Source organism: Citrus clementina, unplaced genomic scaffold (assembly GCF_000493195.1).
Source record: "Citrus clementina cultivar Clemenules unplaced genomic scaffold, Citrus_clementina_v1.0 scaffold_6, whole genome shotgun sequence".
NCBI lineage: Eukaryota > Viridiplantae > Streptophyta > Magnoliopsida > Sapindales > Rutaceae > Citrus > Citrus x clementina.
The window spans coordinates 17,816,094-17,831,999 of NW_006262139.1; the positions used below are offsets into that span (position 1 = coordinate 17,816,094).

The 15,906-nt window shown below is 34.8% G+C and overlaps 1 protein-coding gene across 5 annotated transcripts; it reads left to right on the top strand.

Annotated features, from left to right (window-relative positions):
- Positions 1-7,965: 7,965 nt before the first annotated feature.
- Positions 7,966-15,391, top strand: LOC18038160 (probable LRR receptor-like serine/threonine-protein kinase At1g06840). 5 transcript variants are annotated; one of them, XM_024182400.1, is made up of 22 exons: positions 7,966-8,328; positions 8,536-8,596; positions 8,701-8,803; positions 9,175-9,325; positions 9,513-9,584; positions 9,701-9,772; positions 9,911-10,054; positions 10,153-10,224; positions 10,363-10,434; positions 10,679-10,753; positions 11,268-11,336; positions 11,483-11,551; positions 11,655-11,726; positions 11,916-12,002; positions 12,179-12,247; positions 12,411-12,913; positions 13,137-13,295; positions 13,398-13,681; positions 13,852-13,903; positions 14,112-14,362; positions 14,492-14,626; positions 14,859-15,391. In XM_024182400.1, exons 2-22 carry the CDS (start codon positions 8,579-8,581, stop codon positions 15,207-15,209), a joined length of 2,880 nt encoding a protein of 959 aa, XP_024038168.1. In that variant the 5' UTR covers positions 7,966-8,328; positions 8,536-8,578; the 3' UTR covers positions 15,210-15,391. The 5 variants fall into 5 exon arrangements, with proteins under 5 accessions (XP_024038168.1, XP_024038166.1, XP_024038170.1 ...); XM_024182398.1 differs by lacking the exon at positions 8,536-8,596; XM_024182399.1 differs by lacking the exon at positions 7,966-8,328 and having other exon boundaries at positions 8,358-8,596.
- The last annotated feature ends 515 nt before the right edge of the window (positions 15,392-15,906 follow it).

Genomic DNA, 15,906 nt, shown 5'->3' on the forward strand with positions numbered 1-15,906 from the left:
TTAACATTTTCAACACGGCCTGCCATTTTTGGTGGTGCCGAAATGCTTGAAGAAGAAAAAGAAATGGAAAGAAAACCACCCAAATTGAAGTCCAAGGAGATGCCGCCCAAGGAAAGAAAAAGGAAAGTTTGTCAAGAAAAATCAAAAGTGGTTAAAAATAATAATAATATTTTAATAGTCAAATTTTGGTTATAAAAAGGGAGCTCTCCATTTCGTTTTTGCATTCAATTTTTGTGACAAAGAAAAGAGAGAGCTTAAGTGATTTTTAAGAACTTAAAATTATAAAGTTCTTGTGAATCTAGTGAGTGAGAGATTGAGTGTATTGTAGTTCTAGGTAGTGAGCAAAATATTAAAATACTTGTATTCCTAATATCACTAGTGAAATATTTTTCTTCTGTCTTCGCCCGTGGACGTAGGCTAAAAGCCGAACCACATAATTTTCTGGTGTTTTCTTTTGTGCTTGTTCTTTATTTTCTTCCAATTTCATTTTAGTTGTGGCTCTGCTTCACCAACTAATTTTCCAACAATGGTATCAAAGCTACTGGCTGTATTTTTTGGAGTCGGGATACTATTCACGTATACAGTACTGTTCACATATACGGTACTATTCACGTATACGGTTACTGTTCACATGAAATAATGTGAGTCGATCCTAGCAAAGTTAATTTGTGGTGAAAAACGATGGCGGCAAAATACGAAATTGAGAAGTTCGACCGAAATAATTTTTCTTTGTGGAAAATAAAAATTGTATTGAGGAAAAATAATTGCTTGGCAGCAATTGGAGAAAGGCTCATGAAGATAACTGATGATGATAAATGGAATGACATGGACGACAATGTCATTGTTGATCTACACCTGACACTTACAAATGTGGTGTTATCCAGTGTAGAAGAGAAAAAAACAGTAAAAGAAATATGAAATACTCTTACAAAATTATACGAGGTCAAGTCACTGCATAACAAGATCTCTTTAAAGATGAGACTTTACATTCTTCGAATGGCAGAATCTACATCGGTGACTGACCACATCAACACCTTGAAGACTATATTTTCACAACTTACAATGTTAGGTCATAAAATTAAGGAAAATGAACGTGCAGAGCTTCTACTTCAAAGTCTACCAGATTCATATGATCAACTCATCATCAACCTGATAAACAATAATCTAGCGAACAATTTAGTTTTTGATGATGTTGCAACCTTTGTATTAAATGAGGAGAGCAAACGGAAAAGTAAGGAAGACATACAAGTAAATTCGCAATAAGCAGAAGCGCTATCGGTGACGAGAGAGAGATCAACATAACGTGGCCCTAGTGGGAGTTACAATCATAGTAGATCAAAATCCAAAAGTAAGAAGAATATTAAATGCTGCAACTGTGGCAAAAAAAAGGCACGTGAAGAAAGACTGTTGGAACAACCAGAACATAAGAGAGGGCAAAGAACCTAAGTCATCAAATGCTCAGGGGTGTGTAGCAAATACCTCGGATAATGGTGAAATTCTTTACAACGAGGTAACAACTGTTTCAAGCTATCTGACGTCTGGCTAATAGACTCAGGAGATATCTAGCACATGACCTCTCAGAGAGAATGATTCCACACATATGAACCTATCTTAGGAGGATCTGTATATATGAGAGATGATCATGCCTTGGAGATCACTGGCATTGGTACTATCAAAATAAAAATATTTGATGGTACAATTCACACAATTGGGGAGGTACAACATGTCAACGGTCTTTGGGACAAATAGATAATCATGGGTGCAAAACTCATGTTGAAAATGTGATCATGAAGATTACTAGAGGTGCGATTGTATTGATGAAGACATAAAAGATCGGTGCTAATCTGCTCATGCTTAAAGGGAAAACACTATAGGAAGCTGATGCGTGTGTCGCGCCAAATAGAGAAGAATCAACGATGATGTGGCACCTCAAACTCGGCCACATGTCATAACAAAATTTGAAGATTCTCTCTGAGCGAAAATTGCTTCCAGGGCTCAAATCGGTAAACTTACCATTTTGCGAGCATTGTGTTACAAGTAAACAATATAGATTAAAGTTCAGTAGATCTGTTTTTAGAAGTAAATACATTCTAGACTTGGTTCATTCTGATATTTGAGAATCACCAGACATATCTATGAGAGGTGCAAAGTATATGGTGACTTTCATTGATGATTATTCCAGGAGATGTTTGGGTATATCCAATGTGTTTCAAGTGTTCAAACAGTACAAAGCATGTCAAAGTTATGGTTGACACCAAGTGGGACAATGTGGCACCACCTTTCTAGATGGGTGGTGCCAAACCATTAACATTTTCAACACGACCCACCATTTTTAGTGGTGCCAAAATGTTTGAAGAAGAAAAAGAAATGGAAAGAAAGCCACCCAAATTGAAGTCTAAGGAGGTGCCGCCCAAGGAAAGAAAAAAAGAAACTTTGACAAGAAAAATCAAAGGCGGTTAAAAATAATAATAATATTTTAATAGCAAAATTTTTGCTATAAAAATGGAGCTCTCCATTTCGTTTTGCATTCAATTTTTGTGAGAAAGAAATGAGAGTGCTTGAGTAATTTTTAAGAACTTAAAATTATAAAGTTCTTGTGAATCTAGTGAGTGAGAGAATGAGTGTATTTGGGTTCTGGGTAGTGAGCAAAATATTACAATACTTGTAATCCTCATATTACTAGTGAAATATTTTTCTTCTGTCTTTGCCCGTGGACGTAAGCTAAAAGCCGAACCACGTAATTTTCTTATGTCCTCTTTTGTGCTTGTTCTTTATTTTCTTCCAATTTCATTTTAGCTGTGACCTTGCTTCACCCACCAATTTCCCAACAGCTTCAACGTAATCCTCTTTGTGCAAATAAATTTAGTGTAGTCCAATTATGTGGACTCAAAATCAGAGATGATGAGGTTTCTGGAAGCTCAAATAATGTTTCAAATAGCTGCCTACCTCAGCCCCGTCCTATGTATCTGAATCTTGAATTTGTCCCAGAATCTCATGTTCCCTGTTTTTTTGCTATGACCCTTGGAGTTAAATTACGCTTGGGAAGTCCTAGCATATCCAGTTTTCTTCCATACATTAACAATTATCGTGTGTACATAATATCTAGTATTGGCTTGGCTCTATATCAACTGGCAATCAGATCATTTATGTGGCAGAAAGATCCTAGGCTAAGGCTTTACTTAAAGTTTTTTCCCTCAGTATAGCAATAATTCTACCAATACCTTTAATACCAGTGAGATGCAACAGATCGGGGACATACTTGCAACACTTTATCCTCTTGTAAATGATATCTTTGGCCCTCGTGAACTGCTCAACTTTACGTTCACCTTATGGAAATGGTATGGGATAATTAAAAAATAAAGCTACTACTTCAGATAAGTATTGTTGTTTGAGACTTGTTGTAAATAGTTAACTCACATAGTTTTGTTCTCTTTTTATTTTTTTTCCTTTGTATTGTTTCAGTAAAGCTTGACCCTCAAGAATCAGGAATGAGAAAAAGTGTCATGATTGGAATTGTGTTGGGGTCGATTGCATGCCTAATTACAGTGTCATTGGCCACTGTGGTTCTTTTCGACATAAAGAACACAAAGTACAAAAATGAAGTTTCAGGGAGACAGTCTAGTGAGTTTTTTCACAACTGTCACAATCACCTATACTATTACCTTCTCTTCTTTTATGGACTTGGAATAGTAATGATGTTTTCTCTTAACAGTTCGAAGAATTCCAATCAAAGCTGATAATGTCAAGAGATTCAGTTTCATAAAACTTGAAGAAGCCACCAATTGTTTTTGTTTGACCATTCAAGTTGGTTAAGGAGGCTATGGAAAGGTTTACAGAGGCATTTTAGCTATGAAACAGTTGTGGCACTCAGCGGGCACAACGAGGATCATTGTAGGTTTAGAGAGAATTAAACTGAAAAAGAACTTCAATGTTGTTTACATCATTGCAACCAGTTCTTGGATACTGTGATGAAGAAGGAGAACATGTTCCCTCCATAACATCAGCCAGTTCTGTTCTGAGAAAAAAATGCATGGCATAACAAACTTAACCATGCATTATAGTCAAGAATAATGCTGCAATACACCTACATTTTTTAAATTGGCACTTCTAAGTTTCCTCCAAATGCTTAAATACACAAGGGTTTTTTTTTCGAATTCAAAATACCTTGATGTTTTTTAATAAGTTAACAACTTAGTTAATTAGGTAAAATTAAATGCATTTATACTCATAAGCTTATTGATCAAAGTCTACTTCAAGATGCATTATTTGGTGTCTTTTACTAGTGTATGAATTTATGTCAAATGGTTCCTTTCGAGATCTTCTCTCGGGTATACTTTCTGTAATTTCTTGCTGAAGTTACATTTGTGGTTAATAGTTTGCATGGGTAGATGCGCGAATCTTTGAACACTAACGAATATAAACATAGTCTGGATGGCCTATCGTTCTGATTCCCTTAATAAAATGATCAATTTTTAGTATTAGGCTGTGAATTTAACATTGTTGGTGACATGCATACATGACATCTAGATTCAGAAGATATGTGAGTTTGGCTATGAGATTGCATATTGTATTGGGTTCAACAAAAGGGCATTATCTACCTTCATACAGAAGCTGATCCACCAATAATCCACCGGGATATCAAGGCAACCAACATATTATTAGACTCCAAATTCACCCCAAAAGTTTCTGATTTTGAAATCTCAAGGCTTGCACCGGTACCAAATATTAATGGGGTTGTAGGTCATGTATCCACTGTTGTCAAAGGCACACCTGTGGGTACCATCTCATAACAATATTGAATAATTATATCATTTAAATATGCTTCTTGCTTTGTTGTATGTGTACCATTCAACCCATGTCTTCAATGTGGGCTTATGTTGATCCAGAGTACTTCTAGACTCAACAATTGACAGAGAAGAGTGATATTTATGGTAGAAACATTGTCCGGGACGTACTTCACTTGATGCTTTTCTTTAAATATCCTCTTTTATTCTCCTTCATAATGGTAATGAGCATTTTTTTTTCATGAATGTTACATCATGTATATGTAAATGAAGCATGACAAATTGGGATGATGTTCTCTATCATAGATAGGAGCATGAGTCTCTACTCATCTAAGTACCTGAAAAGATTCATGTCATTGGCCCTAAAGTACTGTAAGGATGAGACAAAAGCACGACCATTAATGTTAGAAGTAGCCAAACAATTAGAGAACATATCTTCAATGCTTCCGGAATCCGATACAATTCCAATTGAGTCAAACATCTCTGCTTCAGGAGAAATTCTAGAATATTTTTGATGTATTACAACCAATTGATGCATACATGACATGTGTAGTTGAATTTAATATAACCACCACTTAAATGCTGATTTTTCAAAATAAATGCAAACGTATCATTGCATCATTTACTTGTTGTGTGCCTGACATGATACATTTGAAGTATTCTAAAATTTCTCCTTCAGGATCTTCAGCATTTGTCTCATCATCTCTTTACCCGAGAAGAAATTCATGCGTTTGCTAATTTCCAAGAAAGAGCAGTGCTAGCGTCAGTCGCCTTTGGAGCGATTGACGCAGTCGCTGCTTCTAAGGGGGACAAGTGTCCCTTTTCTTTTCATTTTTGTGCTTTATTAAATGCTCTTTGTAACACAATCACCCTTTATATATTTGTTGAATTTTTTTCCTAAGAAAACAATTAACCAAAAAAATAAAGGTCTGTGAACAAAAATATGGAGTCATTATTATACATTAAATTTATTAAACAAATTATACAAGTAAAAATAATTTTTCACTCTAAGTCACTAAATTACTTAATAAAAACATTGATATTTATAATAAAAAGATTATTTGAATCTACTAAATCAATTATACGAAGTAGTTTGAATATCTAAATCAAAATTTAAGTTCAAAATAAGTTAAATCCACTCCACTGACAATTAAGAGGACATATTAACCTCAAATTATTTGTAGATATTATAATAAAAGAGAGGGGTTAAAATAAGAAGTTGAAAAATAATAATGGTGTATTGGTGTTTCTTTTTTAAATCTTATCTCAGAAAAATAAAATTTGGAGTGAAAAAATTACGTAAAGTTGTTATTGTCATGTTAAACAAATGTTGCAGTGGATTTAAATTCTTAAATAAATATGATTTTTTCAAAAAAAATGAAAGAAATGATAAAATAATAATTAAGCATAAAGAATAAAGACTATTGTCAAGGCAAAAGACTTTTTTCATCAAAATTGTGAGGGTAAAAATAAAATTATAACAGTTACAAAGACTATGATTGATAATCTATGGTACAAGTAAAAACTAAAACAATAACAAAAACATTTAATAAAGCACAAAAAAGAAAAGAAAAGGGACACTTGTCCTCCTTAGAAGCAGCGACTGCTCCCAAAGGCGACTGACACTAGCACTGCTCTTCCAAGAAGTTGGAAGTAAGTAACCTTGTTAGTGGTGCCATCCCCAGCATTGAGCGTCGCCAATGCCATTGCCCGTGTATGTTTTTTCTCTTAAATGAAACTGAAATATCGCTGTTATCATGTTTTGTTTCTTTTTTTATGGAAGTGGACTGAAAAACTGTTCTTCAGGAATCAGTCATTTCATGCATGTTATAGGATGCTTTAGAAACAAGTCAGAGTGAACTCTGATTCCATGCGTGTAGTTTACTGTGTGTCTATACAGTTTGTATATAGCTCACTCTCTCTGAATCTAGAAACTGTTTCCAAAATGGTGGAGAATTTCCAATTCATATTTTAGGGTTACATTTGCTTCAGCATCTTGGACAGCTGAGCTACCAAAGTATTTGGGTAAAAACTCTGTAGTTTATTCAAAATAAAGTATTGAAAGAATAACAGATAATTTTTACTTGATAACTTTATTATTACCAATGGTATTATTTACCAAATATTTATCAACTTTCTCTCAACAACTAGAACTTCTTGTCCACAATAATGGTGTCTTTTAAGCTACTTCGCAGCAATACCATACGGAGCTTAAGAGTTATTCTCTAAATTGGTGATGTGTTGCTTTTATTTAATTTTTAAAGCATTGCGGCAAAGAAGTTATGATAAATACTTATCTTTTCTCAACAACAAATTAATTTATGTTACCGTCTATCCGCCGGCTTCTTATACTTGGTACTTTAGTGAGTTGATTCCATATAGTGAGTAAGTGATGAATTAGAAATTCACATTACCTTAGTGTGAAACTATCCTCATGATTCTAATTATCTTTTGGACTTATAAAAAGTCCGAAGGTTGATGGTTATAAAATGATTTAAAAAATATCATCCAATTCAAGTGACAATTTTATTAAAATTAATAATAGTGACTTTTTTAGGCAAAAAAATCAACTCACTTGTTGTCTTTTTTTTTTTTTTTTTAAATTTCCCCCCTCATTTATATACTGGACTAGTGGACTTATCAGCTTTTGATCTTATCTGTTGCAACCCCTTCGATGCATAAAGGGACAAAATCACCTATTGGTGGGAAACATTTTCAGCCACAGTAACAGAGTCGATTTCAGAGAGGTTACACCACATCATAAATGGCTATTTACGCCATATTTTTCTAATACGGCAACTCGATTCCACAGAGGTTATTCCACATAGTATTTCTCTGTCATACGTCCCAAAATATCGGGCAGAAGTAAATGGCATTTCTTCGCTAGCCACCTTGTAATTTTCATGGAGCGCTAGATATCAAATCAAACCCCGAGGTTGATTTTGCAACATTGACAAATTGTCAATGGACGCCACGTGGGGCTAACAATTCTGTACTTTCTGAGTTCCCTGTCCTAAATGAAATGAAAGCAACCCTCTCGCATTTTTTGATAGGATCTCCTATCTCACGTGAATTTAAAATATATGTCTCTTATATAAGTAATATATAAATCTCATATATATATATATATATAAGATAAGGATTACTTTTTTTATATGATATTTTAAAGTTTAGGAAAGGTTCATGGAGTGAGAAAGTTTATTCCATTATTTGTGATACATATTTTAATGAAGAAAAAGGAAGGACAATATCTTATTCTCTATCTGTTTTGCTAGCTAAAATTGCTTGATTAGGGGGGAAAAAAAAAGGAAAGAAAGAAATTGGATGAACCAACCATGATGACAATGCCATCTAACAAATCATTTATTCAAGCAAGAAAAGTCTATGTTCAATTTGTTCATGCACATGACAGCTACACTGTGTCACAACATAATCCAATATTTTATTGGATTTGCGTCAGCTTTGCGCCACCACAAGAAAAGGACAGAGACCTGGGTTTGAGTTTTGGTTGTCAGGCTATATGTTTCACTGGTCTCTTTCTCATGTAAGAAGCTTTCTCTTATCAGTGTTTTTGATGATTATTATTACTATTATTTCTTGGCAGGAATCATATCTGTTTTTGCATCTTCTGCTGTTAAGATCCCAATTATTAGCCACAAAAAAAGAAGTCAAATAAAGTTGCTAATTGATTTCTAATGACATGCTTTTTCAAAAATAAACTGAGAGTAGTTGAGTTGTGTGTCCCTTGTAGCTGCTCTTTCCGCTTTATACGACCAACCAGGAGAGAATTTTAGATGAATGTTGTGTTTGAGGTATGAATGATTTTTATGTTGGACACTGATACTCTTTTAATTTGATTGTTGACAAGTGGCATCTTTTTTTTTTCTCCCTGTTATTTGAAAATGTGTTTTTGTAGGGTATCATGATGTTTGGGTTGAGAGCTTCTGGATTTGTTTATGCCTTGTTGTTTAGTTACTTGGTGCTTCTTGCAGCTGCTCAGACTACAGATCCTCAAGAAGGTATTTGCTGCAAGCTTGAGTTTTTTAATTTTTGTTAGCTGGGAAGTTGCCATACCTACTACCTCTACTCCTCAAGAAAAGTTCTTATGCATTTAAAAATTCTTAATTCCTGTGCCCAGCTAATTTGTTGCCACAAATATGGTGATTGATGGTAGGGTATAATATACATAATAACTAAATGAAAGTTATCCTTCATTGACAATATCCATGATATGAGACAAAATTGGGCATGAAAGAGAATTGCTTTCATATTGAAATGCTTGTTATGGAGGTTGGTAAATCGGATGATAACTTTACTTGGTATCTGGGTTCTATCTTTTTGCTGATCTCTTTCATCTTGAGATCCAAATAATGATTAGTATTGTTTGCAGCAAGTGCATTGCGAGCAATCAAGAACAGTTTAGTTGATTCTATGAATCACCTCAGAAATTGGAACAAGGGGGATCCCTGCATGTCAAATTGGACAGGAGTTTTATGCTTTGATACAGTTGAAACTGATGGTCACTTGCATGTTCGAGAGCTGTATGTTTTACATGTTCCCATTTGCCTTTTGGCTTTTCTTGATTTTCTTTCTATTTTGTTTTTTTTTTTTTTTTGGTTATGTTACTCTATGTCCTTTTTTACCTGAATTGTATCATTAAACCTTTGCATTCTTAATATATGCCATACAATGATTATAAGTATCCATCTTCCGTTTCTTTTGATACAGCCAGCTGCTTAGTATGAATCTCTCTGGAAATTTAGCACCTGAGCTTGGCCAGCTATCTCGGCTTCGAATATTGTGAGACATAAAATTTTCATAAGTTGATTTATTGAGAAAAAGTATATAATATCTTAAACTTTTCCATAATCTATTCATTGATGCTTACTTCTTTTTCTTTCATTGGCCACTGGAAGAGATTTCATGTGGAATGATCTGACGGGAACAATACCAAAGGAGATAGGAAACATTTCATCCTTGATATTCTTGTAAGCTTGGAGTTGTTTTTTTTTCGATCTTTTTAATTTAGTTCCACTTCCCCCCTCTTCTCTTTTAATGGATTAGTTTCTCTGAATAGATCTGAAGGCTTTTATATGGTTTGTCTGATGTCACTTTTATATGCATAGGCTCTTGAATGGAAATAAATTATCTGGTTCTTTACCTGATGAGCTTGGATATCTATCTAACTTGAATAGACTCCAAGTAGACGAGAATAATATCACAGGCACAATTCCAAAATCATTTGCTAACTTGAGCAGAGTGAGACACCTGTAAGTGGATTATCACCCCAAAACGCTACTTCAATTTATAGGGGAGGCTGTTTGTCTTCTACTCTCATTTTATCTGCTTTTATATCTGACCATTGCAGCCACTTGAACAACAACTCTATTGGTGGTCAAATTCCATCTGAGCTTTCCAAACTGTCCACTCTTATTCATCTGTGAGCTTATACAGATTTTATTTATTTATTTTTTTGTTTTCTATTATCTGCCATAACCTTTTGGCTTGGAAGATTGTTAGATTGAGAGATGTTGATTAGTTATAAATGGTAAGTAATAAATGAAACAAATGCTTGCAGGCTTGTGGATAATAATAACTTGTCTGGAAATCTTCCGCCAGAGTTATCAGAGTTGCCACAATTGTGCATTCTGTATGTTTTCTCCACACTCTTTATTTGTTTATTTATTTATTTTTTTCACTTAAATCTCAGTTTTTGTTATGTATCTGATTGATTCATTGTGCTTCATGAATGATGTTATGAATTTTCAACTCCTTTGTATCTTGCTAGGTGTTTAGCATAACCTTAAAGGCATGTTTAATGGTGAAATGTATGTGCCTCATCGTTTATCATATTGCCATTTGTTTAAATTGCAATAGTTTTTCCCTTTCTGCAGTCAACTAGATAACAACAACTTCAGTGCTTCTGAAATTCCAGCCACTTATGGAAACTTTTCCAAATTAGTAAAGTTGTAAGTATTTTATCACTCTTTGCCTTCAATGCTGCCTTGTATTCTTCCAGTGAAAAATTATGCTTCCTTTTAAGCCTCAGAATCCAAGTTTTTTGACAAAAAAAGTGTGATTATGAACCTAGTCATATGACACGTGACCTGTATTAAGAAAGAAATCAACATCTTGGAATTAATCCTGGTAAAAATACAGATGCAGTTGTCTCTTTGAAGTTACAATATCATTGGCTCTTTTATGATGGATAATATGTAAATAATTAACAATACAGTTATTAAGACCTTGATTCCCAAGGAGTCAGATGATTCAGGCAACTTTTCAAATAATTTGGATGGCTTCTTTCTAATACATGTGCTGCTGTGGAATCAGCTCTCTTGAGTACCAGTGTTTGCTATGAAATGGAAATTAGCAAGTACAAATATTGCCATTCTTCAAAAGAAATGGAATAAGAAATTTTTGCCTAGATATTCTTGGAAGGCAAACTGATACAGAGTTATTCTTCTCTTTTCAAATTGGCAGAAGTCTTAGGAACTGCAACTTGCAGGGAGCTGTTCCTGATCTTAGCGGGATTCCAAACCTATACTATTTGTAAGTTTGAGTATTGCGTTGAAAATTTTTAATATTCACTTCCCAAAGGTTGTTCTAAGGTCTTCACGTTCTGATGCTATTATTTTTATTCTGTTAAAGCTACAACATGTAACTTGTATTATACTGTTCCTGGGTTCATATGACAGGGATCTTAGCTGGAATCATCTAACTGGATCCATACCATCAAAGAAGCTTTCTGAAAACGTGACAACTATGTAATGGCATAGTAAATTTGTATCTCTTGTCAGGCATTTTATTTGAAATAGAATAAAAATAAAGATGTCCTTGTGTTGAAAAATTCATTCTTGTTGATTGCAGTGATTTGTCAGACAACTATCTTAATGGATCCATCCTGGAAAGTATCTCTAATCTGCCTTTTCTTCAGACACTGTAAGAATCTATAAGCTTCTTATCATTCTTTCTATTTCCTCTTATGGGGTAACAAGTATAAAATAGTTAAGAGAGTATTATATAATGCTGTTTGTTACATCTAAAAACAACTGTTTCAATGGAATAGTATATATGGGGATGTTCTTCTATGCACTCTGAATATGACTTTCAATTTCTTATGTATTTCAGGTCACTGGAGAACAATTTTTTGACCGGTTCTATCCCTGCTACCATATGGCAAAACAAGTCCTTCAGTACAAAAGCTAGGCTTAAAATGTGAGACTTGTCTTATTATCTATGATCACGCAGCGTTGATTGCCTGCTACTGCATAAAGATAATGAAAATTATATTAGTGTTTGCATATGTTTTGAAGTGAATATCATATGTTAGTCCAATTCTTCAAAACATAACTTCTGCTGACATTCTCCTTTTTTGCACAATCAAAATACAGTGATCTGAGGAACAATTCATTCTCAAACATTGTCGGAGATCTAACTCTTCCAAGCAATGTCACCCTAAGGTATGCTGGTCCCCTATATACTACTATTTCCCATCTTCTTTGTGTCAGTAATCTTGGTCAAGATTAAATTATAAGGATATTAAGAATAAAAAACTATGTGGCATGTTATGTATATTCCTTAATTCCATCATTCATTTCTCATATTTTGGCAGTTTCTTTTTAGGCTTGGGGGCAATCCTATCTGCACCAGCGCAAACATACCAAATACAGGCAGATTTTGTGGATCTGATGCTGGAGGAGATGAGACACTTACAAACTCAAAAGTTAATTGTCCTGTTCAAGCATGTCCAGTGGATAATTTCTTTGAATATGTCCCTGCATCCCCTGAGCCATGCTTTTGCGCAGCACCTTTGAGAATTGGCTATCGGCTAAAGAGTCCCAGTTTCACTTATTTTCCTCCTTATGTTTACCCATTTGAGGAATACCTGACTAATACTCTTAACCTGGAACTCTATCAACTGTCAATCGATTCATTTGCCTGGGAGAAGGGACCTCGTCTGGAGATGTATTTGAAGCTGTTTCCTACATTGAACCGCTCAAGCACGTTTGATGACAGTGAGGTTCGGCAAATTAGAGACAGATTTACATCCTGGAAGTTTCCAGGAAGTGACATCTTTGGCCCATATGAGCTGCTCAACTTCACACTCCTGGGGCCTTATTCAAATCGTATGTGTCTAAGCCTGCAATTGCTCTTTTTTTATTCTCAAAACTTGGCTTCAAATAGATATTTTGTGCTTCGGTAGGCAAGGTTGATCAAACTTATGCTGAGCTTGAAAGTCAACAGGAAACTGGGTGGATATATCATCTAAGCATATAAAATTTTAATGCCATTTGATTGGATTGATTAATTCTATTTATATTTCCTTTCTGATTTTCTTGTTTGCTACAGTGAATTTCAACAGTCAAAGCAAAGGTATTAGTGGGGGCATTTTGGCAGCAATTGTAGTAGGGGCCGTTGCCTCTGCTGTGGCAATAACTGCAGCTGTAACACTTCTGGTAATGAGAAGGCATGCTAGATATCAACACTCATTATCAAGGAAACGATTATGTGAGTTTTTTAATGCAACTCTTTAGGATTAATTTATGCAAATACTTCTATATAACCCATATCTCTGTGGGAGTGAAGAGTGATGTTCCTTATGTTTTGCAGCCACGAAGATATCTATGAAAATTGATGGGGTGAAAGGCTTCAAGTTTAAAGAATTGGCAATGGCAACTGACTATTTCAGCAGTTCAACTCAAGTTGGTCAAGGAGGTTATGGGAAGGTTTATAAAGGCATTTTGTCTGACAATACAACCGTTGCCATAAAGCGCGCTGAAGAAGGATCCTTACAGGGCCAAAATGAATTCTTGACTGAGATAAAATTACTGTCTAGGTTGCATCACCGGAACCTGGTTTCACTGTTGGGATACTGTGATGAAGAAGGGGAGCAGGTATGTTCATTTCCAGTTGTCAATTTATGGAATGTCACTAGTACATCTCTAGGGTTTTGTCTTACAAGATGTGTGATTGCATATACTTTTCCCAATAAAGAATTGGGTGTATTAAAATCGGTTCAATTATAGATATAAACAACCTGCTTCTGCTTTTGCCACTTGTGCAGATGTTGGTGTACGAATTCGTGCCTAATGGCACATTGAGGGACTGGCTTTCTGGTATGTAATTTTTCTAGATTTATGGTTTGTTACTGCATCTGTTCTTGCTAAAAAAAACTCTAAATAATAGCCCATACCTAGCTTCGTAATGCTGCCTTCAGTAACGTATTGTTGCATTACTTTTCGCTTTTAACTATCTAGTTTTTGGCATGCTTATGTTGAACTTAACTTTCTTGGTAATTGAATTGGCAGTGACTATGATTTGCAGGTAGAACTAAAGAAAACCTGAATTTTGCTATGAGGTTACGTGTTGCATTGGATTCTGCTAAGGGAATTCTTTACCTCCATACCGAAGCACACCCACCTGTATTCCACCGAGATATCAAAGCCAGCAATATACTTCTGGATTCCAATTTGAATGCCAAAGTTGCTGATTTCGGCCTCTCGCGGCTTGCTCCAGTCCTGGATGATGAAGGAACAATGCCAACTCATGTTTCCACAATTGTGAAGGGTACACCGGTAAGTTTGAATCTGTCATTAACATGTTTTGGTTCCATAGAAGTTATTTGCAGGTTTCTGTTGGCTGGTTACTAGGCCCAAATTTGAAACAGCATAGCTCTCACATATATTGATCATACGTATATGCAGGGTTACCTCGATCCAGAATACTTTTTGACTCATAAGTTGACAGATAAAAGTGATGTTTATAGCCTTGGAGTTGTACTCCTGGAACTATTGACGGGTATGCAACCAATATCACATGGCAAAAATATTGTCCGCGAGGTACTTTCTCACACGAAAATGCTCTTGAACATCTCTTCTCTGTTCTATAACTTTTTACTCGATGACCACGAGCACATTCCTTTCTAGAAAACTTTCCAACAGCAGCCAATCTTTTCAGCATAAACTAACAATATCTTTAATCAAAATCCAGCGCTACACAGCATTGATTTCATTTTGACAAAGCTCAAACATTTAGCAGCATACATTAAGCATATGAGAATTATATGTGCAGGTCAATGTGGCCCGTGATTCAGGTATGGTGTTCTCGATCATAGACAATAGAATGGGCTCTTATCCATCAGAATGTGTAGAGAGATTTGTAACTTTGGCACTCAGATGTTGCCATGACAAGCCAGAACATCGGCCATCCATGTCAGATGTTGTCAGAGAGCTCGAAAACATTCTCAAAATGTTTCCAGAAACTGATACCATGTTTTCTAAATCTGAATCGAGTTCCCTCCTTTCTGGCAAGTCAGCATCAACTTCTTCGTCTTTCCTTACAAGGGATCCTTATGCGTCGTCGTCCAATGTTTCAGGCAGTGATCTTATCAGTGGTGCAGTTCCCTCCATCTCACCCCGTTGACACCAAGACAATAAGTTACGACCTTGTACAATAATCAATATGAGGAATGTAACATGGATTTTGTATCTTAATGTAATATATTATCATGTAAATGAAGCAAATAAATTTTTATATAGGGTGATAAATTTGCTGTTTGTATTATGATTCTTCATTCGAATTGAAGTTTCTGCTGTATAATGGACTTATCAAATATCAAGCACAACAAATGGATATAAAGTAGGTTTTTATCGAACAATTTAACAAATGCGAAAACTCTAGTGGGACATTCAGAAGATCCATTTTTATGCATTTACAGGTGGAATTTTGCTTAAAATCCATAGAAATTTCATAAAAATAATTCCCTTTTTGCTAAATTGTAAATATCTTGAAAATATTGGTTAACCATAAATAATTTTAAAAAATGTTCATGTATTAGAAATGCGGTATTTTAAAACGTATAAAATTTTCAATTTTTATGCAAAGAACATGTGATTTGTTGTTTGATTAATTGTAGCGTTTCTACAATGTGAAACAACAGTTGCCAACAGCAAATTGAATTTTTTAAAAAATTATTTAGTTATTTACAAGCAAATTGAATTTTTAAAAAAAAAGTTATTTATTTATTTATTAAAACTCTCCACGTCATTTTTTTTCCACGTAGGAATTGACTTTCGCAACACTCGTGTTTTGCTGTCTGAAAACCGCTATATGACGTCAT

Excerpts from the sequence above, each read along its gene's own strand:
- LOC18038160 (XM_024182398.1), top strand. The coding sequence starts at position 8,305 with ATGTTTCACTGGTCTCTTTCTCAT. Across the intron at positions 8,804-9,174 it reads GACTACAGATCCTCAAGAAG|CAAGTGCATTGCGAGCAATC; the intron begins GTATTTGCTGCA and ends TATTGTTTGCAG. Across the intron at positions 13,682-13,851 it reads GTGATGAAGAAGGGGAGCAG|ATGTTGGTGTACGAATTCGT; the intron begins GTATGTTCATTT and ends CCACTTGTGCAG.